Source organism: Nyctibius grandis, chromosome 4, assembly GCF_013368605.1.
Source record: "Nyctibius grandis isolate bNycGra1 chromosome 4, bNycGra1.pri, whole genome shotgun sequence".
Taxonomy (NCBI): Eukaryota; Metazoa; Chordata; class Aves; order Nyctibiiformes; family Nyctibiidae; genus Nyctibius; species Nyctibius grandis.
Window position 1 is genome coordinate 37,142,618 of NC_090661.1, and position 27,340 is coordinate 37,169,957.

General features: G+C 38.2%; 1 protein-coding gene across 1 annotated transcript in view; it reads left to right on the forward strand.

Annotated features, from left to right (window-relative positions):
- The window catches only part of RASGRP1 (RAS guanyl releasing protein 1), a 47,535-nt gene that overhangs the window by 10,353 nt on the left and 9,842 nt on the right, over positions 1-27,340 (forward strand). The window contains exons 3-11 of the mRNA XM_068398089.1: positions 10,617-10,722; positions 12,951-13,013; positions 14,873-15,004; positions 16,105-16,258; positions 19,498-19,671; positions 20,402-20,518; positions 22,041-22,316; positions 24,552-24,632; positions 26,336-26,440. Of these exons, the coding sequence (XP_068254190.1) occupies positions 10,617-10,722; positions 12,951-13,013; positions 14,873-15,004; positions 16,105-16,258; positions 19,498-19,671; positions 20,402-20,518; positions 22,041-22,316; positions 24,552-24,632; positions 26,336-26,440 (1,208 nt within the window). The remainder of the gene's footprint in view (positions 1-10,616; positions 10,723-12,950; positions 13,014-14,872; positions 15,005-16,104; positions 16,259-19,497; positions 19,672-20,401; positions 20,519-22,040; positions 22,317-24,551; positions 24,633-26,335; positions 26,441-27,340) is intronic.

Sequence of the window (27,340 nt, forward strand, 5' to 3'; positions counted from 1 at the left end):
AAAAAGCTTAGATAGCAACAGAAAATAATTCATTCTCCTGAGAACATTGTATGAATTTAATTCTTCTCCTCAATTTGTGTATGAAGTTGAAGCAAGAAATGTCACTTGTTCTTTCAGCTTCCCCATGCGTTTTATTTTCTGTGTTATTTGGTTTTCTTTGTGTGTGCTTTAGTGTGAAGTCTTTCAGTGCTTTGCTGTGTATCACCAAGTGTGAAGACATATTTTTGCATTGCTTTTTTAAAAGTCTGAAAAAGAAGGGGCTTCCCTTAGACGGTTACATAGTTCAGTGGATTTTTCTGTTATGCAGGACAGGCTGGAGATTAAAAGCTAAGATAACTTTCTAAACATGATGCTACTTTTTTCCCCCATTACTGAGGTAAGAAGGTGCAAAAGGCAAAGATAAGAGAGTACCTGTTGGTAGCTATTAAGATTACATTTGCATTGGTCATGACTTCAGGAATCCCCAAACACTGCAGTTTTAATACTCAAATGTATATAGAGGTCATGTAAAGAAAGAGTCAGTGCCTCGTGCCACCTATATTGTGATGAAAGATCATTTAGAGATATGCCATAATAGCTTCCTTTCAAAATACAGAACTCCTCTTGCAGAGAACAGTGGTGTGAGATGTCAAGAGCTTCTGACGTGCGGAAAACAGACTCCACAACCGGCAAGGTTGTAAAGTAGGTATGTTTATTCAGCGCTGGGCAGCACGGGGGGTAGTCCCACCAAAGTCGTGCGCATCTTCGCGGTAATTCAGCTTGTATTTATGTGGCAAAGTGTTACATATTCATCATAATTTCAAGGACGCCTATACATATTCATGACTTTTCCTGAGAAGGCGGTCTTTATTACAATAAGTTCCTCGTGGTGGTCGTGGGCCGGGGTCTCAGGGATGAAGGCCATATGTCTTCCTCGCTGTGCACTTCTCACCTTTTCTTCTTGCACGGGCGTGGTAAGATCTTGGCTCAAACCGCAAGACCAGTTCTCGCTGGGTTTTGTATAACCTTAATGTTCTGCAACTTGTTCTATTGAGATGTGCTTAGGCAGTTAATTTACACATCAGGCTGATAAGATAGAATGAAAGAATTCCTCAACCCCTAGAACAGCTCACAGGCAAAGAATTTCTCACCCCCCAGGACAGCTCACACCCAGATCAAATAGCAAGTAAAAAAAGAAAAAGGAAAAGGAGTTATGTCCCTTATCACTTCTTTTGTATTTTAACTTTTACATTTTTTTTTTTAAATATTCACTTTCAAAATATTAACTTTGGGTATGCGTGAGATTGTCTTCTTCTTCCTCCAGGAGAACCAGTTGTGTTTAAGGTCCATCTCCAGTATGTAGTGTTACTCTTTTAAAAGTATACTTTTTTTTTAAAAAAAAAGTACTTGTTTAGGTTGAATAACATACAAAATGATCAGATACCTTTATTAGTAATATTAAGAAATGCCCTGCAACAGTACTTAGGAGGCATAAGACTCTTGATCTGTGCTAGACCAACTGATAAAGTGGGGCCAGTAAAGCTTACACTTCTTAAAGTGTGGGAATGTTTCTCTGATGAAAATTTGGCATACTGCAGCTAGCTTGATTCAGTAACTGGGGAGCTGCTTCTGTGTGCAGATATTTCATAGTGCTACCTGGTGATTAGATGTGTGTTAAGTTTGGAATGAAGCTGCGTTTTTTTCTTGAAACTTTCATTCTTTTGGTCCATGGTGAACAAGAGATGTTTCAGTCTATATGGATGAACTTTTGTGGTTTAACCTTGGCCATCAGCTAAGCATCACACAGCTGCTCACTTACCCCTCCTCGGTGGCATGGGGGAGGGAATTGGAAAGGTAAAAGTGAGAAAACTCGTGGGTTGAGATAAAGACAGTTTAATAAGTTTAAAGAACAAAACAAAACCAACAACCAAAAAACCCAAACAAAACCAAGAAAAACATGTAATGTGAAAAACCCTAATTGCTCATCACTAGCCAAGCGATGCCCAGCCAGGACCTGAGCAATGGCAGCGCTGACAAACTTCCTCCCAGTTTTTATTGCTGAGCATGACACGATATGGTATGGAGTCTCTCTTTGGTCAGCTGGCGTCAGCTGTCCTGGCTGTGTCCCCTCCCAGCTTCTTGCCCACCCCCAGCCTGCTCGCTGATGGGGAAGTATGAGAAGGCATGCCCCAACTGCTGGGTTAGAAGTTAGTTTGCCAGAGAGTCTGTAAACTCAAATTCCAGAAATGTATCTAGAAGTTAGAGCAAAGACTAGGAAGCTGAGGTGTGTAAGGGCAGGAAACCTGAAACAGTAAGTCAGAAGTATTAGAGCAGGAGCAGAGTTGGAGCAAGTGTCAGGAATGAAAATCAAGGCCAGGAACTGTGATCTAAGCAATCTGCAACATCTTCAGGTCCCTGAGAGGAAAGCAGCTTGGTGTCTGCTAGTCTGTTTTTACAGTTTGAATCTTTGGATGGAGCTGACTTCATGCTTCCTTGCATCTGATGACTGACTGCCCCAGGATCGATCATGCAGTAGAGAGAACCTTATTATAAAACACGGCAGTTGTGGGATGAGTAAGTGGTAAGCATGCAGCTGGGTTCAGTGGTCAAATAGTGATACTGGCCTCAGAAGTTTCTGATTCTGTTCTGGGAGTCTCATTTGTCTTATCATACATCAGTGCTTATGCCAGCACAGCTGTGTTGACAGGCATTACACTTGAATTATTCAAGAGCTGCCTGCAGCTCAAAAGCTGCACATGGCTCCAGTATCATGATTTAAAGCTTTGAAAAAATCTTGAACTCTCAAATTATGGTTTGTAGGCTTTGGAGAAAAAGACTATTTGATTCAAAAGTTCTCATCTAAATTTGCTAAAATCAGTATTTTAAACATGCTGTAGAACAAAGTATGGGGGAGGGTGGTAACTTTTTGTCTTGTTCTGTGTACTTGATCTGAATTTCCAAGGCTAATGGAATGCTTTCCACCCACATTTCATTTGGTTTCTCTCGAAGTACATTTTAATTTCTCAAAATCATCCTGTTTCCCCTTGACAAGAGCTTTTATCTTGTGTTTTCATTTCAAAGAATTACCTACCCAGAGCTCTTTCTGCAAGATGTAGCTTTCCAAAAGCTGTTTCTGAGAGAGGGTAATGGCTTTCCCTTGAGGTTTTTCTTCCTTAACATTCGCTGCCCTCACAGAGAACAGACTTCTTATCCTTTTCGGATGCATATTAGACTCACTTGTGTCTTGGATATATCTGCATTGTTAATAAGTATTTGGAGGAACAGTAGTGGGTGTCTCCCCATCCCCCCATTCTGTAGGGAGTTTGAAGGGGTAAGTAGACTTGGAGAAACATCAGGTTTGTAGGGTTTATTCCAACGTCTGTGTTTACTTGGCTTGTTTAGGATTCTGTTGGTGCAGGATCAATCACAAAGTAGTATGATTCTTTCCTTTCTAGAAAATACCTATTTGTTCTCATTTTAATTTTGGAGTTTTTCCTCCTAAGACCAATTACTTGTGTAAATAAATTTATGTGTGACTCACTTAATAGTTACAAGCATGTATGGACAATAAGCCAATTTAAAAAAAAAAAAGCTTTAGTGCAATTCCCTGAGTATTTTGGTGCTGTCTGCTAAACATTATACCATTCTTGTTGCGTGAGGGGGAACACCACCATCCTGTATAGAATTAAATGTAAGCTGTAGAGCTCAAGACTCCACCTGCTTTCTGCTGCAGCTAAAATTAAAACAATCATTCATTTACCTAATTAGTGCGTCATCTTTGTAAGGACACTGTAATTAAGTTATGTTATTTCTGAAAGACATTAAGCACTTAAAATACTGATCTGAAATAAAGAAAAATTCACTAAGGACCAGTACAAAGTTCTACACTTAGGGTATAAATTGCAAAAACAGTACGGTAAAGTCCTTGATATACAGCATTTCTGCAGAAAAGGATCTCAATGTGAAGATGGGTTTTAAAACTGAAAAAGGTTCAGTGATGTTGTACCACTGCAGAAACTCTGAGGACGTAAGTGCGTGCATAAAGGGATGTGCGTGCTTATTTTAACTTTTTATATATATACGTTATACATGTACATTTACATATATAAAAATCTATATGTATATAAAGGTATTATGTACAGGATATTAAAAATAATATTCTGACTATGATGCTAAGACGTCCTCTGGACTACTATATTCAGGTTTGCTTCACAAAGGTGCAAGCTGCAAAGGGTTCAGAAAAGGACATCAAAGTTGGCCACAGATCTAGAAAACCCAGCTTCTGAGGAAAAAAATTGTCAGCTTGGTGTTTCCTAGCTTGGAAAAGAGATGAGGGAAGCAATCCTTAAATAGAGAAAATACATTGATAAGGGAAGGAGAATGTTTTTTTTTTTTTTCTGTCTGCTGGGGGCCGGGCATAATGGGCTTAAGGTGCCCCAGTTGACAGTAAGGAGAACTCTCTAATGATGGAGATGCCCAAGTGCTGGAATAAGCCAGCTACAGAGGCTGTGAAATCCTTGTTACTGTAGAATTTTAACAACAAATTAAACTGGTTCTGAAGCATACTGGCCTCGAGAAAGCTGATTCTGCACTGGAGCAGGGGAATATAGTACCTTAGCTCCTAGCCCTGATTTCTGCCATCAGTGGAGCTTTCAGCGGTCATTAAAAAATAAAGGTTATTTCCAACTCAAAAAAGTAAACATGCTAGTTTAAGTTGAATCTGCTTGCTGACCTTCAATGATGGTGTCATAACTGCTGAGCAGGATGGTGCCTTCTTATGAATCTGATTCTGACCAAATGTGATCAATTTAATGAAGACAGTTATATGACTACCTCTGCTATGGGGTACCAAATTGCAATGCAGCAATAATATGTCTGTAGTAAGAAGACTACTATGTCTTGCATAAGTTTTAAGCTGAAGAGGCACAGAGTGTTTCCTATTTGTGAAGGGAAGTTCCAGGAAGTATCCGTGAAATACTCATGAAATATTCCATACAATTTTGGTTGCTTCTAGCTATTCTAAGGTTATCTCGAGTACTTCACCTTGCATGTGGGTTAGAGACATTGACTTATGGTTGTTTCAGTTCGGTCACTAAACCCTAGCATGTACTGCCACATGTACCTCTGTATTTTGTACATGTCTGTGTGTTTCATCAAGGTCTTTGAGACCTTAAGAACATCAGTTCCCTCAGTTTTCAAATCACATGCTGCTTTAATAATCTTTGCAGACATTTATAACACCATCCAGCCAAAACAATTCTATGATTCTATGGGGTGTATTAGAAGGGGTGTGGTTAACAGGTCAAGAGAGGTTCTTCTCCCCCTCTACTCTGCCCTGGTGAGGCCGCATCTGGAATATTGTGTCCAGTTCTGGGCCCCTCAGTTCAAGAAGGACAGGGAACTGCTAGAGAGAGTCCAGCGCAGAGCCACGAAGATGATTAAGGGAGTGGAACATCTCCCTTATGAGGAGAGGCTGAGGAAGCTGGGTCTCTTTAGCTTGGAGGAGACTGAGGGGTGACCTCATTAATGTTTATAAATATGTAAAGGGCAAGTGTCATGAGGATGGAGCCAGGCTCTTCTCGGTGACAACCCTTGATAGGACAAGGGGCAATGGGTGCAAGCTGGAACACAGGAGGCTCCACATAAATATGAGGAAAAACTTCTTTACGGTGAGGGTGACCGAACACTGGAACAGGCTGCCCAGAGAGGTTGTGGAGTCTCCTTCTCTGGAGACATTCAAAACCCGCCTGGATGCATTCCTGTGTGACATGTTCTAGGTAATCCTGCTCCGGCAGCGGGATTGGACTAGATGATCTTTTGAGGTCCCTTCCAATCCCTAAGATTCTGTGATTCTGTGATGATTCTATCCCCACACCATCTTCTTTAAGCCACCAGAAAAAAAAAATCACCTTGTGGAAATCTTCAAGAATTCTATGTAGCACATCAGTATAGCAACCCACGACTTTTAGCTTTGCACTTAATAAGATCGCCTGGCAATTGCTTAATGCTTTCTTGCATTGCATTTGTTTTGGTGCTACTTTTTGGTAACCACTGGAAGACTTAAGGGAGTTTACAAGAAGTTATTCATGTTCTAGTAGCTTAGTCACTGATCACGTAATGTCAGTGCTCTGTGATTCACTTCTGATTAATTTCAAATTGTATGCTAGGTGATAGAGTTGGAACCTGCTTATGAAATAAAGGCCTCTCAGACCTAGAAAAGCGAACTTTTCTTTCTTGCACAATTCATTTCAGTTAAGACATCCTTGGCATTCTTCCTGTTGCCTTATCATTGCACTCATGAGTGGGAAGGTCTCAGTTCAACAGTCTTGTCTATTGAACATACTCTTTCTGTTAAGTATATTTACCACAGGCTTGGTGGCCATCAGGACCTGGTGAAAAGCAGGCAGTTTGCTCTTAAAGCCTTGCTTACTGGATTTTGAGTTCTTTGATTCTTTCAACTATTCTAGGAACAAGTGATACTTCAGTTATTTCTAAATCACAGATTACAGGAGCCACCAATTGGATCGTGCAATAGAGTGGCTGATGGGCATAGATCAGGGTGTTCTTACCCTTGTGTGTTCTGAATCTCACACACGCAATGGGACTTTTGTAATTGTAGTTTTTAATGGCTTTGTGTTGCTACATAGATAATAAAATATTTAGCCTTAAATGTCCTTGTGCTTTCACTTGTAGTTAAATACTGGAAAAGTATATTCAACTCCTGCTTCCTTGTTTGTTTCAGAGAATATTTATTAAAACATCTTAGTACAACAAGTGCATTTACAGGAGGAAAAGCATGTAACCAGTGGGTTATTTGTATTTTGCTGCAGTGAAACAAAGCTAAGGCTTATGCAGTATTTTGCAGCTTTCTTTAAGGTAAATTGACTAACTGAAACACACCCATATCACTTTATTTAGTATTCACTTAGTGGTTTTTGCTCAGCAGGGTGTGTGGTTAGAAACAGGTATACAAACGGAAATGAAAATGAGTCTCAGAGTTTTAACACACACTGCTGGAGGTTCAAGAGAATGCTGCAGAGGCATTCAGAGACACTCCTGCAACACAGCCAGGAAAGCCCTCTTACTGGCTCCACCATTTGCACAAAGATAGTTTACCATAATTTTTGTTACATCCTTACAGACAGCTCTGTTTAGCAGGTTAGCTCTCCGAAAAGAAGTGACGTAGTGGTCAGAGATGTGAAAGACCCAATGACAGTTCTAAAACCGAAACTGAGCTGGAGTCTTCTCTCACATAAGGCCCATTTTTACCAGTTTAACTCCATGGATTTTTTTCAATTATGAATTTGTGAAATACAAATGCAAGAAGAATCAGATTCAATATTTTTCTTTTTAGTAACATTTGCTATATCATGGTGTATGCACTTGAAAAGTGCTTCCTTTTAAAACTTGGCAGGAAGACATTAAATATTTGATGCTGCATGTGTTCGTAAAATTGTGTGCTGCTACAATTCCATGCAGGCTTGCCTGCTGAACTGTACTGGGAATCTTAAGATTTTTTGCTGCAGAGCGTTTGTTTTATTTTGTAAACCATGACTAATACAATGTTTTTCTTTGTGGAGATGAGCCTTTTAATTGGGTGAGAGAATGGATAGCACAAAACTTAGTACTGCTTTAATGTGTGCAAAATAATTTCATGTCATCGTAATGAAGTCTCTCTGTTGTGAGGTAATTAGGTCTGGATGTTGTGAAGCATAAATGCACTTTTATTATGCAAGAAAATAACAAAAACATGTTGACCTAGTCACTAAGAGTAGGCAGAACATACCGTTTCTCTCTGCATCTATGGAAAAAGTAAAATGGAAAAGGGACCTTCTAGAGGACAGAAATTCAATCTGGAACCTGGTGCCAAGGGGTAGCTGTGTTATGGTATGGCAGAGGATTTTGGAATACACACAGAGGAGAAACGGCTAGGAGAGTTAGTTGCTATCTTTGTCAGCTGGACATGATCTATATTGAGCACTTCTGAAAAGCTGGTGATGTAATTACAGCTGTGTATACTTAATAGTACGTGTGCACATAACCATTTGGCTTTCAAGTTAAGCATACATTGAACTGCTTTTCTGATTAAACAAGAGCTGTTGGATGGTGGCTCTGGCAGAACACCCAGTTTTGTAAAATGGATGAAAATTGATACAGGCCTCTGTGTGCAAAGCCTAAAATAATTTTACTCTTCCTGAAGACACAGGAAGAGTACAAAATGCCAAATACTAAAGGCCTGAATAAGTACTGATTCCTGGTGTCCCAGCCTTCCTCTGCAGATTTCCCACTTCTCTGGCTGAATACTTCGCTGTTTTGCCCTCAGTGCACCTGCTGTAACGCCTACGCAGTTTATATCCCAGAAAGATTCTTTAGGTAATGAATGAAATTATGTGAAAACACAAACAAGGAATGCATAAACTTCGGTTCATGCTATAAAACTGAGAACTTCTAGTGTAAGTCAAAAGGCAGCTCAAGAACTTTTAGTCACTTGGGATCTATACTGCTCTCATTTATGGGGCTGTAGGACAGGCAGACTTTCCCCTCGCCCATATCGCTGTAGGTAGAATTGCGCCTTACAATTTAAGTGTAACTACAGAAGGTAGATTCAGAAAATGGTCTCTCATGCTCAGTATTGAAAATCACCTGGTGCATAAAGTTCTCATTCTGGGCTTGATAGTGCTGAGTGGGTTGCTGCATGTTCATATAGGCTCTGCCAGAATTTACTGATCAGGATTTTTCTGCTTGTCTTGCCTGAGCGGCTGGCTGTAGTAAGATATTTCAAGACTGTTTATTGTATTGAGTTTCCTCCAAACTGACTGTGCTTTTGCTAGAAGAATGAACTTACCTGCACAATGTGTGTGATACCCAGCATGTCCTCTGCTTTCAGGGCTTCAAACAGTCAGCTAAACCAGTAACTTCACTTGTAATCTACAGATCTAGGCCATCCTGAGTCCCCTTTCTACTAAATTACATCTACTCTCCGTGAAGTAGAGTCAGCCTATCTGCCAGCTTAAACTAAATTTGATGGAAAAGTAGGAATCTCAAAGAATTTCTTGTGTAGAAGAGAGACATCCAGATCAGTGCCTGCATTGGTGTAGGAGCAGCTGTGTGAGCCCAGCATTGGTTTGATTTGATTTGATTTGCTGTCTGGCCAGTCAGCTTGGATTCAACCACAGCATGTATTGCTTTTGTGTAGCTGATAGCTTTAAGCATGAGTGAGGAGTTATGGCATTGTTGTGGGGAGGGGAAGGAAAAGACTTTCAGGGGAGAGTGTAGTGATTAAGGGCATGAATAGGACTATTGTGGAGTGAAGAACAGAGGAGACGGATCGAGAGGAAATTGGGGTTTATTAGTTCTACCAAAGATCCAATGTATTGTTCAAAAGGAAAGGCCTGGGCTCTGGGGTTCTCTCTTCACATTTTGTACCTTCCTGTAGAACGGCATGGAAACTCTTGCTCAATGACTAACATGGATTATATTGTTTTGCAAGTGGGCTAAGTTTAATGTTCCTTTTTGGTGTTGTGCAATTAAAAAATCCACCCCCCCCCCCCACCCCACCCCACCCCACCCCCCAGTAATAGATGCCATTTCATATGCTGCAAATCTGCTGTTTCGCCTGCCTCTTCCATTTTGTCTTATTGTGCATTGCTTCTCTGTATTGTTCCTGTTATTGCTGTTTTAAGCGATAACTACATTTATCCTCATAGAGGACAATGTATTTAAAATTATTCAAAAAGGTAAATTCCCTTTTGTGTTTGAAAGGGTGTCTAATTACAGTTCAAGCTACTTAGGTTCTCTCATAGTAGGCTGTAGAAAAACATAATCTGTTAATATTTACAAACACTTTCACTACTGTGTTTGTCACAGGAATGGAAACTTTTTAAAATGTTCTGCTACATTTGATGTCCTTGATCTTTTCTGAATATGGAGAAAAACCCCACAAGACCCAGAAGACAGATGTAGTCTAAAAACCTTCTTCAAGTGAAATCCTTGTAACGTATAGTTCAAGGAAGTGTGTTAGGACATTTAGGTCCACCACTGGGAGTAGGCATAGGTTAACCTCTGGGCTTCTGCATATGTTATATCTCGTTCCATGTGCATCTAGGTATAGATCCTAACGTGTGCATATTCTTTAGTATTATGTATGTCAGCTATACAAAAAGCCCCATAAACACTTAAGAATATTGCCATTCTGTTTGATTAATTCAGTCATGCCACTGACTGACTGATGTGGATCAGTAACTGAATTCTTTTGCTCTGCAATTCATTAATTTGTTTCAAAGGTTATACTCATCTGCCTAAAGCTAAGCATTTAAGTACATTGCTGTCTGAGATCATTATGTGTAATTATCTGGATATTTTGCGTGCTTTTGAGACACAGCTGTTTTTTTCTTGCCTTTTTTTTTTTTTTTTTTGTTTTGGCAAGGGTCTTCCAAATCCTGGTAGTGAAATATAGTTGCTGTTGTATAGCTATCATCAGAAAAATTATGCACTTCCTGAGTTAGTAAGTTACTGCTATCTTTGAAATAGCGTAGGTGAACAGGCCTGATCAGAATTAGTATTCTGAAAAAGCTTCTTGCAAGTTGTTTATCAAGGTATACCAAGATTTCAATATGAATACTCCTCCTTTTTTTCAGATTTAGAAGGAAATGCATATCAAAACAACCAGCTGCTAAAGATAATTCTGACCATGCATCAGTTTATCATCTCCTCTGCAGACATGCTCCAGAAACTCATGGATCTATATCCTTTGTAATATTCACCTGCTGTTAAGGTAATATTAGATAACTTGACAAATTCAAAATGGGTAAGTAGAGGATATTCAATCTATGGGTGTATTACTGTTCCACTAATTAAACAATATACTTGTTCTTTACAGTTTTTGGTTGTATAGTGTGGTTTTGTTTGCTTTAGGGTTGGGGTTTGTTGTTTGTTTTGTTTTGTTTGGACTAGTTTATCATCCACAGAGAAGAAGATGAAACTCCAATTCAGATTTTAAGTAGGATAAATTAATATCTAGGAGGTGTTAGATTAATGTAGGCACCTCAGGTGCTGTGAACCTGGGCCTAGGTTTCAGATCTCTCTCTGTCCTTCATACAAGTAGAAGAGCAAAGAACAAAAGTGTAATTTTTTAAAATATTCTGATTGTTATCATCTGGAGATGAAAATTTTCAACAAATATTATTTCTCATTCACACACTCAAAATTACAATGCGCTGAAATAAATCATAAGCTTTTCCTTCCTACTTGTTCCCATTTTGAGGTGACTGCCTGGACTTATATATGTGTGTTTCTGGCTCATTAGATTTTTCACAACAAAGCTACTAGATCATATGGGCAATACTAGCCTTTCTTAGCAATTTTTAATTGTGGAATATATTACCTGACTTCTTAGCTTTACAGAATGTTTGCTCCTAATTAGATGAGCATAGTACAGGAAGCAGACCTGACATGCTAAGAATCTCCAGCCAGTTTTGGTACAGTTTAGTTTAGATAATCCTTTCTTCCCCCAAACTCTGTATCTTACTGGCTTTTAAAGGCAGCATCATTTACAACACAGCTTTATTATAGCATTTGATTTTGACTGTCCTGCTGCTTCTCTAACCACAAGTGTTACATCAAGTGTGCTAAGCTATAGCTGTGGTGTAGTGTTGCATTTAACTTAGGCTCATGCACTCTTTGAAAATGGAAGAAAATAATTGCTTGCATGTTTCTGAGAAGTAACATTTTTTACAGTCAGAGAAGTGATTCAAACTTTTATCAGACTTGCATATTTTGCAAGCTTGGTTTTTGACTCTGTATATAGCTCCCTGTAAAGATGTTGAAAGGTAAAAACAGTTTTGAATGGATCAGATAGTCTGGGCTCTTGTATTTTGAAAAACCTTGAAATGTCCCAGTTTCACCATTTTCCATCCCCTAAATTACATGAGTGTTTTTAGATGGTTATGGATGACTTGTAAGCCATCTAACTTCAGACATTCAGTTTGGGGCCCTTCAAAATATTTGGGAATTTACTCAGACATAACTAGTTCTATAGTCATTCAAAATATTTGGGAACTTACTCAGACCTAACTAGTTCTATAGTCATTCAAAATATTTGGGAACTTATTCAGACCTAACTGGTTCTATAGTCAGCCTAATTTAAGCACTTAATATGGGTGCTTAAATTGTGGATGGTATGTCCCCTCGGTTGTGGTAGATTTAGGCTGCAGTTAGTTTCAATCAGATAGTGGGAGGATCCACAAGGTATTTGCATTAGATTATGGTTTTTAGTCCTGAAAATATGTGTGTAATCTACAGCAGAAGACTCAAGATATGCATAATACATTTTCCAAATGGATTTTCCATGTCTTCAAAAGACATTGGCTACAATATCAAAACATGTTTTATAGAACTAATAGACTAAAAACATGGGTGTTTCTTTCCAGTTGTCACAGCAAGTCAAATAAAAACTGTTGCGTAGTTAGAAATGTGAGGTTAGCAAGGAGAGGCGTTTCACATTTTTCTCTACCATTGTATACAACTGGTTATATTTAAAAGAAAACAGCATCTTTTTTATAAAAAGCTCCAGTGAATTGTAATTGACTGAAAAGCATTTCTTCATAAAATCAGTAACTGATAAATTTGGTATTACTGTTTCAAATTTTAGTGAGATGTGCAAGTGCATGAGTTTTATTAGAAATTGTGAGGCATGCTGCAAAGAAACACATGTAGAAAGCAGAATTATTTCACTACTTAACACTACTCGGTACTTGGGCAGCTACATCAGTATTACTCATAGTAGTCATACTTACAATAAATTTTTGCTAACAATCTTGGGATATACTTTCTATACACTTGTGTAAAACCCTGATCTGGTATTATATGCCATCAGTAGGATGATTCCTATTGCTTACAGGTAGGGAAATATCAAGCATGTTACATTTCTCATCATATGTGAATGGATGTAGTTTTCCTTAACAGTTTTCTACCTATCTTAATGCTTTAGAAAATAAATCTTCCATGCTGTGTGTAAAGATATGCTATTTTGTGAGGTAAGAATATTCTTGCTTGGTAGCTATTAGTCTGCAGCTGTCCATGTGCCATACCTAAGTATGCTTTTGCATATCTTAAGCTGACATTAAAAAGAGAAATGGCTATACTGCTTCAGCTTTTCAAGGTTCACTGTAGCAGCTTTACACAAAAAGGCCCAAGAGGCTTTGTGCAGATCCATTGAAGTCAGCACATGAATTGTTGGGTCACAGTTTTGAACTGAGTCTGTAAGAATCTGTATCTTAAACATCAGTGAAAATTGACAGTGCTCAGGAATTTGTAGCATTGTGTCTAATATTATTGTATAGATCCATTAAAAAATGAAGCAGGATATGCAGCTATTTTTATATTAAGCAAAACTCTGTTGTATTCGGTAGGTAATTCTTAGTAATTCTACTTAGTCACTTGCAGTGATTCTGGATCACTTTTTTCTTTTAATTAAGTATAGTAAAGTTTGATATCTCAGTTTAGAGAAAACAGAAGAGACGAAAAATGCAACTCTGATAATAGATTAGCATATGATATCTCTTTTTTTACACAAAATGGGCAATGAGTAGTAACGGGAAAGTAAAATTTGTTTTAAATGGTGACGATTTTAGTATCTCAAAGGAGATTATTGATTAGGTCAGAATGCTTTGGTATTGTATGTGATCTGGGAACATTTTTGCTTCTAGGCAAATTCATACATACATGCATCCATAAGAATGAACATTTCCATGTTTCCAACAAGCACAGATTTTTACATGCATGGGTGTACTGGGTCTGGCTGGGATGGAGTTAACTTTTGTCATAGCAGCTCCTATGATGCTGTGCTTTGCATCTGTGAGTAAATCACACCAACGTTTTAGCTGTTGCTGAACTGTGATTGCACAGCGTCAAGACTTTCTGTTTCTCACTCTGCCCTCCCAGAGTGTAGGCTGGGGGTGAGCTTGATGTTGGGAGGGGACACAGCCAGGACAGCTGACCTGAACTGACCAAAGGCATGTTCCATGCCATACAGCATCATGCTCAGCAATAAAAACGTGGGGGCGGTCATTCCAAAGTAGCTGTTGCTCGGATACTGGCTGGGCATCTTGTGGGAGATGGTGAGTGATTGCCCTTGCATCACTTGGTTGATTGGCTCTTTCATTCAGTTATTAAACTGTCTTTATCTTGACCCACAGATTTTTCTCACTTTTGCCCTTCCTATTCTTTCCCATGTTCTGCTGAGGGGGGGGCGAAGAGTGAGGGAGCACCTGGTTGGGTACTTAGTTGCTGGCCAGTGTCAACCCACCACAGTGGGTGACAAGTCACATGCAGGAACTGAAATATAAAATATATGACTGAAACAATTTGAATGCCCAAAATAGAAAAGTGTAGTTCTCTGAAGATATTTTGTGCATGTGAGACTGAATCACCTGTAAGCTATTAAATAGTTAATTAGTAAATATTTCTTCAGTTAATAGATAAAATTCAGACTAGCATAGTGCATTTTTTTTGATGTCCAGACCAAATAATTTCAAGTTGTGAAGGAATATATAAAATTATCTAGAAGTTCACGAAGAAAAAAATCAGCTTGCATATTATCTAGATTTAATGTGAAACCAGAAATTTTAATATTGAATGTATTGCAAACATATGTACAGTATAGATCTATACAGCATTAAGCCAGGTAGTTTCTAATTAATTTTTAATCTTGAAATTTTGATTTTTGATAAAATCAAGATAGCCTAGCAAAAGCATCTAAAAGCAAGGTTTATACCCTGAAGTTGGTCAAGAAGAAATACAGTTCATAAACAAGAGCAACTATCTAAATTGCAGCCTTACTGATGTTAGAGCAAAACCTTTATTTTTGTATTTCTGTATTTTCAATGTGTAATAGGTATTGGATTACAGAGTTCTGGGTTATGTTCAAAATGGACTCTAAACTATCCACAACCATGGAGGAATTTCAAGAACTGGTTAAAGCTAATGGTGAGGAGTTACACTGTCGTCTAATTGACACAACTCAAATGTGAGTGCCAAAGTCTCAATATGCTCAGAAAACAAACTTTTGCTCTGAGTTTCCTTTAATCAAATGTAATGTCTCTCCAGTATAGCATGATAATGGCCCTATAGTGGTTTAATTTTAATAAGTCATGTCATCTGTCCTTAGAAGAGTTTATACATCATTATAGATGAAATACATATTAGGTAGAGGAACAGAATGCCTTTCAAGAATGGCTTAGGTTGAATTTAACTGCTATGTAGACTTTGTGCTGATTCTTTATGCTAGATAAATTTTAGTCTGTCCAGGGAACTTAGAAAATTTGTAGAGGCCTAATGATTTTGAAAGATCACTTGAAGTCAATGAGAAAGGAGAATACATTTTGATTCGGTAACAGATGAGGTAAAAAAAGTGTGTTTATATTTTTAACAAAGGTAAGTGTGAAGATATAGTTTATTACATTGTCAAACTCTTGATACTATTTAGGTGATTTTAGTTATAAAATTACTTGTCCTGTCAAGAATAAATCCTACAGCTATACATCACATAGGTCTTTACTGGAAAGAGAACCTTCCTTCTTATATGAGACTAAGATAGTTCTGTGGAACTGTATAACAGTCACTTCATACTTTGGTTGGAAATGCACAGGCAAAAGCAGAGCAGAATTTTGGCATGCATTTTATATCTGGTTATGAAAGAGAATACTTAGTTTTTCAAATCCAATTAAATTTCATTACTCCATGGGCGAATAGCATAGGGGGACAGCTCATACTCAGAGGCTGGTCAAGGAAATCTGTTAGAATTACTAGATGGAGGAGCACTGGATGAGTTCAGTGAAGACAAAGTTACGGACAGCAATTCTGAAAGTGCCATATATAATCTCATGCTGTTTAGTAATATAGTTGTATTGAACTTACATGCTACAGCAATATAATAAAGACTAACAATAATATTTTGTCATATAATCTCTAATGCAGAAAAGGAACTTGCTGTTTACAAATTCAAATAATTCACTTTTTATTGCAGTAAGGCATGAAAACAATGTTACTTTTGTATTAGGGAGAGAGGAAAAGTTTGCTTTTCAGAAAATAACTCGGGATAATTCTGTTTTAAAATTTGTCTAAAAGAAATTCTAGGGATTGGTCTAGAAAGCTGACACAGCGTGTAAAGGCCAACACCAGTAAGAAACGGAAAGTCTCGCTTCTTTTTGATCATCTTGAGCCAGAGGAGCTGTCAGACCACCTTACCTATCTTGAATTTAAGTCTTTCAGAAGAATATCAGTAAGTTATTTATTTTTATTTATTTATTTTAAACAGAGATGGGAAGGATATAGAAAAGATGAGACAGGGGTAGTATTACAAGATTAACCCTGCAGTGCAAGCTATTGTACAAGCTGAGTCTGTGTCCAGAGTCTTTTTGTTTTATTAGTGTTGAATGTGGCCAGTGATACTTATTCTGAGTACGTACCCTTTTGCTGCAGTAATTTGAAAGAGGGAGAGTGAACCTTTTAAGCAACTGTGGAACAGAGTCGGGGCAAGGTCAGTTGGAAGGAAGAGGAGTAAATCATTTGATCTTCTTTCAAATAATCTCTTTTTGTTAGAAGAAGTGGTGTCATTTGGCACAGGAACAAGCAGCCTCCTTTGACTCAAATCAGTAATCAGGCTGAAATGCAATGAAGGAAACTTGGAATATTCTCCTAGAATGCTAATCTCCTGTGGCCGTAGGAAACTGCAGCATTCTTGTGCAGTGACTAAGGGACTGTCTGTATAGAAGGTGTCCGCTGGACTCTGCTTGCTATTTTTGATTGTCCATAACAAAATAAAGACTAGGGATAAGAAACCACTTGAGAAAATGCCTTTTTTAATGTAAGGCGGGTTTAAAGTATTTTATTAGACAAGCTTTCAAGTGCACAAACAATTCTTAAGTATTTATCTCATTTATGTTTTCTTTTGTTTGATTTTTTTTCTCAGCTATGTTGGTAGCTGATAAGATGCTAACTTCCCTGTGCACCTTGGCTTCACTTGCATCCTTGTATGCTACAACATTACTTCTATTCAAACCTGATACAATTCACACATGGAAAAGAAAAATGAACATTAGAAACCAAAATCTAAGATGGTTGCAAAGTCAGTGTGATGATAACAGTGAAAGCGAAGTGGGTTTTTTAGGGTTTTTTGTTTGTTTTGGTTATTTAATAGGTTTTTTTTTGAAACATTACAATTTGAAGTCTTGCAAGGAAAGGGGCTCTCAGTAGATTGTGGAAGATTTCATAGTTTTGCGTTAGTGTACTTTATTTTGAGCTGACAGTACATGACTCTTCATGTTTTGTGTTAAATTTAAAAAGCCATGGAACCAAAGTCATGCACACATTGCTGTCTGTAGGCAGTAATAATATGCAAAGCTTATATAACTTAACATTTTCAAGCTCTGTGCAGACATAAAGTAATTAATGATTAATGAGCATAATGAGTATGATTGCAGTCAGTGTCAGATGTGTCATAGAGTTCCAACAGTTACATACTTGTATACGTTTTATATGCAGGGTCCCTGCATATTTTTTGGTATAAATTTAGTTTACTGAGACCTTAGATTATAAAATAATGTGTAATTAATAAATAGGTATATTCATTAACTCTTTGCAGAATGTGTTCATAGTATGCTAAGCCACAGAATCGTTTTGTTATTCTAACATGGCAACATATACTCAGCATATACTGGGAGAAAGGCTGCAAATGACCCGCTGTGTTATCAGTCACTGGAATAACTACTCATAGGTTCGGTCATTTGAAAGTCAGAAAGGAATACTTGATCCCCTGAACATGTACAGCACATAGCAAAATCTTCCATGAGACACCATGCATCTTGCAGCAAAGAAAAATGCAGGGAGTGGTGTTCACAGAGTAATGACTGCAGGTATGCTGGTGTTTGGAAACCATTCTAATTTATAGTTATAAAATACAGGGAGGCTACACTCTTTCATACGAATCTGGATTCTGCTTTCCTGTTGAGGCTCAGAAGTTAGTCATTGCAATACCAGACTCTTGTTAGTATTTAAGTACCTGGACTTTACCATATCTGCCACTAACAATCTTGTTACAGCTGACCTTGTTAATAAATTCTTGCACCAAAATTATTTTGAAACTTGAAGTAGTATGTTAGATACAAATTTATTCAGCATTTAAAAAAAAATTCTTTTCTGAAGGAGAGAGCTGCTGAGAACAAAATATAAACTAATCAATCTGATTCGTAATTGTACTGAAACTTCTATGAAGTCCATAATTATGTAGTCAGATATTGAAAAATTACCTATCTGTATAGAGTAGTTGCTTAAATTTCAAGATCCAGCCAAATCTGGCTGTGGTTCAAAATTAAAAGAATAATTGTAAGTACTATGTCATCTCAGAGACAGCTCTACTTATTACTGTTAATGATTCTTCCATTTTTAATTTAATAAGAGGACAAATCCAGCGATATATGCTGTCATATCTGCTTTTTTAAAGTGTTAACTTTTCTCTGTCCATTTAATAAGAACTATTAAAAAGTGGAGAGAAAGTGAGAGAAGGAGAGCAAGAAACAAACAGCAACTTGACAATTTATGACCTTTTCTTAAGGATCAATGGCATTCAGCATGTTCTTGTGGCCTTAAGAAAGGAATATGTGTTTATTACAGCTATGAAGGTTTTTGGTAAGATGTTAGTATTAGTGGTCATAGTGAAGAATGGATGTATAAATCCCATGTCACATTTTCTCATGATTCAAATTCTTCTGTATTCTTGCTAATGGATAAATCAAGATGGATAATGGATAAATCAAATGGATAAACATTGCATCAACAAAAAAAAATGAGTGCTTCTCTTTGATCTTAATGGGAAGAATGGCTTAAAAAAATCTATTTGTCACATACAGGTGTCTACTGAACAATTTTAGATCACTTTGGTTAAACAAGAGAATCTCACAAGCTTTATTAAAAATATTAAGGAATGTGTAGCCCTCATTCTTAATGGTCTTATCTCAGTTTTATATTAATCTCATTGAACTTGCTTTTTGTATTGGTGTAGCTTAATTCAGAAGTGTGACCTAGCTACATAAACTGAACACTTAACCTCCTTAAACTACCACTGAGTTACTAGAATACACTTTAAATTCAGTTTAACCTTCCCTGTAGAAGCCTAGATTCAACAAATCTATGGAGCCACTGAGGCTGAGAGGAAAGCCCCAATTCTACTCATCCTAGGGTTTATAAGAGCCAAGGCTCCTGAGATACACATGATGCAAGTGATGTGATGCAAATTATGGCGAAAAGACGCTTTCAGTTAATTCAGTTAGTTGAAGCCTTCTGCTTTGAACTGAACAAAGCTTTGACAAAGGAGAGATTTCAGTCTTATGGATATTTAAGGTGTAAAATATATCTTGTATATTTCATTTGAAAAGCAGACCTGTATCTGTACACAGATCATGAGGTATATGAAACTGTGGATGAGTTTTCATTTCCATTTTTTTTTGTTTTTTTTTTTTTAAGTTCTCAGATTATCAGAATTACATTGTGAATAGGTGTGTGAAGGAGAATCCAACAATGGAAAGATCAATTGCTCTTTGCAATGGTATCTCTCAGTGGGTGCAGCTAATGGTTCTGAGTAAACCAACACCACAGCTTCGGGCTGAAGTGTTCATCAAGTTCATTCATGTTGCACAGGTCAGTTAAATTTCCACATGTGTGGTATTTATTTTGTCTTTCTCTGATACAGCCCTTTAATTGCTCTTCCCATGCTACTACTGTAGGGTCATCTGGGAGTGTTGGCACTGGTTTCCTGGTTCGTATGTACAGCATGCATATTTGTGTATACTGTAGTTTCATACTGAGTATTCAGATATTACAGTGTCATGGCACCATGACTTTCTCATATCCACTCTGAAGAAATTGTTTTCACTGAAAAACTAGACTTGCTTTTGAATCAGCCAGTGAGATTCCAAGCTGTGACTGCGTACTTTTCCAAAGCATGAACCGCTATCCTGCCTTTGGCCATAATTAGAAGCATTTCTACCAGATACGCCTTATTGGATAGAAGCAGAGCTATGGTCCTATTGGTATTGCATACTAATTCAACTGCACTCATAACTAAGATAACAGGCAGTGTTTCCTAGTTATGGTAGACTGTGGGAAGAGGGAGAAGTACTGAGGAAGTACTTTGAAGACTTACTGCATCTGCAGAATTAATGTCTGATTTAATAACAATAGAATAAGTACATGTTACACCCAGTAAAATCACAACTCGTTATCAAAATGAATTAAGTCAAATGGATAGTGACATAAAACTTGTAAGACTTTAGAGGAAGACAGTAGAGGAAATGTAGAATTTGTATGTGCATATTGAACAACTTGAATCTCTAAATAATAAATAATGATTTTTTCTGTGTCAACACAGAAGCTCCACCAGCTGCAGAATTTCAATACATTAATGGCAGTGATAGGAGGTCTCTGCCACAGTTCCATTTCCAGACTCAAGGAAACAAGCTTGTGTGTTCCTCATGATGTAATTAAGGTTGGTATTGCTCCTCTGAGTTTTACAAATAAGATAATCTTTAACTTTTTTTGTCATTGCACACACAAAAACCAACCGTACTTCATTGGATAAGATGGAGAGAAAGAAAAAAAGAAAAAGGAAGACTTCCTTTGGTTTTGGAGGGTTTTTCTTTGTCATTTCATCTCTACAACACCAGTTACTCCTACACTTCCAACCCCACCTTTCTTCAAGATTTGTATATCTTCTCGAAAGTTTCTCTTTTAATACTCAGATGTGACAAACTGCATTTTCATTTATATGCAGTAGTACAGAATGGCATTCAAACACAAAAGCAGAGAATTGGATCCTAGAACATTTGAGAACCAAAACTAGTGTCATCCATAGCAACACTAACCATCCTGAGTCTATGAAATGCTAGCACAGAGCTCTGCACTTTGAGTTTAAAACTGAAAGGACTGGTTTTGTTCATCTGATGTTTCCCTGTGACAGATTCTGTCTAGTTCAGACTTGAGCAAACGTAGCTGTTATACACGCACATTATAATACAGTGGAATGTTAGGAATCAGTTGTAATTTCCAGTTAAATTCTTGTGAAGTACAGGTGGATATATTTTTTCTGAGATTCCAGCTACTAAAACTGTGAAGGAAAGCATATTTTTTAGCAAAGAAATGACTTAAGAGACTTCTTCCAGAGACTAATATGCTAATATGATTGAGTGCACCCTCGGCAAGTTTGCCAACGACACCAAGCTTTGTGGTGCGGTCGACACGGTGGAGGGAAGGGATGCCATCCAGAGGGACCTTGACAGGCTTGAGAGCTGGGCCCATGCGCATGGCATGAAGTTCAACAAGACCAAGTGCAAGGTCCTGCACAGGGTTGGGGCAATCCCAAGCACAAATACAGGCTGGGCAGACAATGGATTGAGAGCAGCCCCGAGGAGAAGGACTTGGGGGTGTTGGTTGATGAGAAGCTCAGCATGAGCCAGCAACAAGTCCAATATATTGTTTCTTCTTCATTTCCATGGGAAAAAAGTTTTCTTAAAAGCACAGATGTGACATTTGAACTGTAGTAGTGGTTCTGGTCACGCTGCAATGGGACCATAGCACAGTGTAGGGTTTCTCTGCCAGGACTTTCCAATTCCAGCTGGTGACCTGGAAGCCGAGATGCGCATTCCATATTTTAAGGTGAAGATGGTTGCTTTTATGAAGGTCAGAGAGCTTGTGCTGTGCTTATGCGTTAACTGCATCCACATCTCTTTGATTTGAGAGGATCCTATTTCTTTTCCTTGACTAAATAGGGAATGTAGGAAGACTAGCATTATAGATTAGTCTATAGATTAACTATCTACGATTACATATTATAGATAGTTAAATTAGTTGAGTTGAATACCTAGATTTCATTTGAAGCCTAAAGTTTTAAAATCCGTTTCAACAGTCATTGTGAGTAAACCCCTTAACAATAACATAGGAAATTCTTGTGCTGTATGAGGAGAACAAAAAAAGCAACCAATTTTGATTTTTTGTTTTCTTTTTATTTTTAGGTGTTTAATGAGATGACGGAACTCCTTTCGTCTTACAGAAATTATGATAGTTACCGACGTGCCTATAACGAGTGCAGTAACTTTAAGATCCCAATCCTTGGCGTCCACCTGAAGGACTTGATATCACTTTATGAGGGCATGCCAGACTACTTAGAGGACAAAAAAATTAACATATACAAACTGTACTCTCTCTATAACCACATAAATGAGCTGATACAACTCCAGGAAATGCCACTTGCCCTGGAGGCTAATATGGACCTTGTTCATTTGCTTACAGTAAGCCTGTTAGATGAGATAAATACCTCCACTTAAAAAATAATTTCATATACCTCTCAAACAACTAAGTAGAGAATTCCATTATTTATAAATACATAATATTGTAAGATTTTTTGTTATTAAGGAAATGTACAATAATAGAAGAAGAGAAAAGGTGATACTGATTTATCTGGCAGCAAGGGTGGAGGTACCAGTTCAGCAGTATGCTTCCAATTATTTCTGTAAGGGAAGGAAATCTTTATTTCTGCTTCGCTATAGTAGTATGCATTCTCTCTGTACTTTCACTAAGGAAGCGCTCTGAATCCTCTGCTGATTAAGCCTAAATAGGGAGAAAAGTAGAAAGCTTCCTTAGATGCACCTTGGAGGCAGAAGATTGCATATGAAGGTTCCTTGTGTTAAACACACAAACTTTCACATAAACGTTCAGTCCCTCAAGATGTGTAGGGTTAAACATATCACACATCTAGCGAAGTTTCTTCTGGTACTAAAAAAAACTGTCTAACGTAAACGTTGTTAGTCAAATATAGTTGTTGTATTACTCTTCCAGTCATACCTAGTCAGTGCCATGTTACCAACAAAATTGATATTACCTAGGATGTATGTCACAACAATAGTTTTAGCTTCTACTAGTAAGTTATCATACTACCTTTTATTAAAATAGTAAATCTACCTTTCTTGTTTCTCAGTTTTGTTTGGCCTTAACAAGTACCTCAGCTTGGAAAAAACAGATAGGCTGCTGCCACTTTCTGGTTACAAGCCCTGTTTCAGCAAAAAGCTGACAGATAAAACTGCTTATGTGCTTGAGGTTATTTGTTCTCTCTGGAAGCACTCGTGTGAAATTAAGCACATATGCCCAGGGCCTGAAATAGAACTACAGAAAGTGGTGAATTTCTTCCTGCTAAATGTTTTAAATGTTTTGTCTCAAATTATTGTAAGTCCCCTTTTTTTTTAATGTTTTATAAAAATGTCTATTACAAATATGTATGACTTTAGCCACAATTTCATGCAGCTATATATGACCAGACATAAATTAAAAGAAATACTTAATTTCAAAGCAGGAGCTTTTGATCTGCTAATATTCCAGGGCACATTATTTTCCCGTTTGTTCCATGATTTTTCCAAGAGTTTCTCCTTCTGTTTCCTTTAGTCATATGCTTTTCCATTAGCTGGCAAATCACTTTAAAGAGGTATTAGTAATTACATACATAAGTCAATAATTCATAGAAGTATCGTAACATTTGGACTTTTGTTTTTTGAGTGTCAGAAACTACTTTAAGATTTCCCCAAGAATTTTAAATTATTCACTATTATGACTACAACAGTAATTCTTGCAGTTGTTCACAAGAAAGTTATTGCATATCTGCAATTTGAGTAAGGCTATTCATTGGATAAAATAGTGTATTTTGGTTTCTTAGTTTATATATGTGTGAATGCGTGATCTTGACTCTCTATAACAAGTTTATATTTTCTTTGGACTTCCCATAAATTGAAGCTTGTAACATTTACATCTGGCTTTTCTATTCAATCACATATCTAGTATGAATATTTTCCTGTAAATATTCAAAAAGTGTCATGTTACCAGTCTTCAATCTTAGCTTGAAATTTGTTTTCAGTCAATACAATATTTACTATGCTATTTTCCAGGACACATGCAAAAGCAAAGGTATAAATTTGATATTTTTTTTCAAATTCCTTTATTTGCTCAGCTGTAATGTTTTTCGCTTACATAACTGCTGTTGACAGCTAAAGGTTTTCACTAAATATATGCAAGTCCATTTCTTATCCTCATCATATACTTCTTAGTTCAACGTGGTCACAGCTGGATTGGATAAATATGACATGTTTAAACAAGATTTTTCTGAGAATTTGAGGTGATGGACAGCGTTGGAATGCTGCTTTTGTGCTTAGTTGCACAAGAGACCACTTGAATATTATGGGAGTAACAGGTTTTTTCAGGTTGCTTATTAACTGACTGCTAATTATGCCTACAGTCACTTGCTGTGCTAATGACTGTAGCTGTGTACAGGTTTCCAAATAATGGCAATACCAGTCTGGAATTTAGAAATGTAGCCATTTCAAATCACTGTGAACACCTGTGCAGCTCAAGTGCATTTCTTCTAGGTGCAACATAAATTAAAAATTAATCCACCAAAAAATACTAATGCATGCCAGGAACAAGTTTATCAAGTAGTAGTGACTATTTTGGGATTAAACTAATGTTGTGTTTGTTTTCAGCTGTCCCTTGATCTTTACTACACAGAAGACGAAATTTATGAGCTTTCATATGCACGAGAGCCACGAAGTCACCGAGCTGCTGTAAGGACCTTTCCAGATTCTTAAGAAAAAGATTTATAAGTAATGTAACTTTTATCCCTTGCATTCATTTTATTTTATGCTAAATTGAAAATTTTTAGCTTTATAGACTGAGAAAAACCTGCTAAAGGATAAATTGTTTGGTTGATGATGATGCCCGGGGCTTGGATGGGTGGACTCTTCGATGGGTTAAAAACTGGCTGGATGGCCGAGCCCAGAGAGTGGTGGTGAATGGGGCAAAGTCCAACTGGTGGCCGGTCACTAGCGGTGTTCCCCAGGGCTCAGTTCTGGGGCTGGCGCTGTTCAATATCTTTATAGATGATCTAGACGTAGGGATTGAGTGCACCCTCAGTAAATTTGCAGATGACACCAAGCTGGGTGGGAGTGTCGATCTGCTGGAGGGTAGGAAGGCCCTACAGAGGGATCTGGACAGGTTAGATAGATGGGCCGAGACCAACGGCATGAGGTTCAACAAGAACAAGTGCCGGGTCTTACACTTTGGCCACAACAACCCCATGCAGCTCTACAGGCTGGGGGAAGAGTGGTTAGAAAGCGGCCCGGTGGAAAGAGACCTGGGGGTGCTGATCGACAGCTGGCTAAACATGAGCCAGCAGTGTGCCCAGGTGGCCAAGAAGGCCAATGACATCATGGCCTCTATTAAGAATAGTGTAGCCAGCTGGTCTAGGGAAGTGATTGTCCCCCTATACTCGGCACTGGTGAGGCTGCACCTTGAATACTGTGTCCAGTTGTGGGCCCTGCACTTCAGGAAAGATGTTGAGGTGTTGGAGCAAGTCCAGAGGAGGGCGACCAAGCTGGTGAAGGGTCTGGAGGGTCTGAGCTATGAGGAACGGCTGAGGGAGCTGGGGTTGTTTAGCCTGGAGAAGAGGAGGCTCAGAGGTGACCTTATTGCCGCCTACAACTACCTGAAGGGAGGTTGTAGTGGAGTGGGAATCAGCCTCTTCTCCCAGGCAACTAGTGACAGGACAAGAGGACATAGCCTCAGGCTTCGCCAGGGGAGGTTCAGGTTGGACATTAGGAAGAATTTCTTTTCAGAAAGGGTCATTAGACATTGGAAGGGGCTGCCCAGGGAGGTGGTGGAGTCACCATCTCTGGATGTGTTTAAGAAAAGACTGGACATGGCACTTAGTGCCATGGTCTAGTTGATATGGTGGTGTCAGGGCAATGGTTGGACTCGATGATCCCAGAGGTCTCTTCCAACTTGATTGATTCTGTGATTCTGTGATTCTATGAAGCCTAAGCTAGAATATAGGGGAGAGTTGACACCATATTAGGTTTTATAATACTAACACAAACACAAATGAAGTTACTTGTGTAGTGACATGACTTCAGGCTCAATCTTGGCAATTGATACTGATTCTTGTAAATGAAGAATTCTTACGTGATTCAAATGATGAAACCCATGAGTGTTATATTGTAGTTTTGTTCCTGTTTTATAAATATGGAAAAGACAGTGAATTTACAGGGCTGTCAGTGAACTGTGACAATTTAAGGAATAACCACTGTTTTGGACAGAGCTTCCCCTGAAGTACCACATAATTATCAAAAGTATGATGTTGGGGTCCCACAGGCCATTTCTGCAGTGCTGTATCACATAGTCCATTGTCACAAATGAAATAAATGTCATAAGTGTAATACTGAAAATCTTTCCATGTGGTACTAATGAAGTTCCATTCAATTTATTCTAGCCTTTGACACCTTCCAGACCACCAGTAGTTGCAGACTGGGCCTCAGGAGTAGCCCCAAAACCTGATCCAAAAACCATCAGCAAACATGTTCAGAGGATGGTAGATGTAAGTATGGTTGGCCCATTTGCCTTACGTACCAGTCGTAGGCTTAGTCTCTAGGTATGAGAAGATACAAAGAAGGGAAAAAATACTGGACACTTTCAAAGCTGTGCTGAGTTTGTAAGCATTCTGTCCTCACAAACAGATTTTTCTGCCTAGCTATAATTAGCAGCAGTGGCCTGTGAGGCATGGAAAGAAATTCCTTAAATGAGCCAGGGGGGAGTGTGAATGTTGGTTTGTATGCTTCCAGATCATTCTTCCAAGGAGCCAGGGAGTCCACTTCTACCAGGGACTCCAACATCATGTTATTGGTGGAGTGTGAAAGTGGGCCTCTCAATGGCTTTGTTATTAGCAGCCATTGCTTTTTCTTTCTCTTTTGGGTCACGTGCTTTACTGGAAACCATCAAGTAAGCTCAGGTGATTGATTCCAAAACTGATGAGGAGAGAGAGGTAAAGAGTTTTTGTCTTTGCATCCCTGCTTCATCTCTTTTCCTTCTAAACACTTCTAATATTGCCAGGTATCCTTTGATACACGCTGTTTTGGAACAGATTTCTAAATTTTGCCTAGGTGTGCTCCTTGCCTTAGGGCCAGAGACAAACAGTAATGTCATTCCACAAGGGGAAATACGTGTCTACATAACAGTTCTGTCATATAACTACTTTTCACATAACATTGACCTGATGAAATAAGCTAGGCATCCACCCTCATTTGGCTACAGAGATCATCACTGAGAGCACTAATTGAGAGCATTAGTAGACGTATATGTAGGCCTGGACGTGATCTTAAAGCGAAACTAAAAAAGAGCTGTCATTGTGAAGTGTGTAGTCTAGCCTATGATGACTTATCTACATTTTGCTACAAGTCAAGAAATCATAATGCTGCTTTAGTATCAAGCAAAAAAGCAG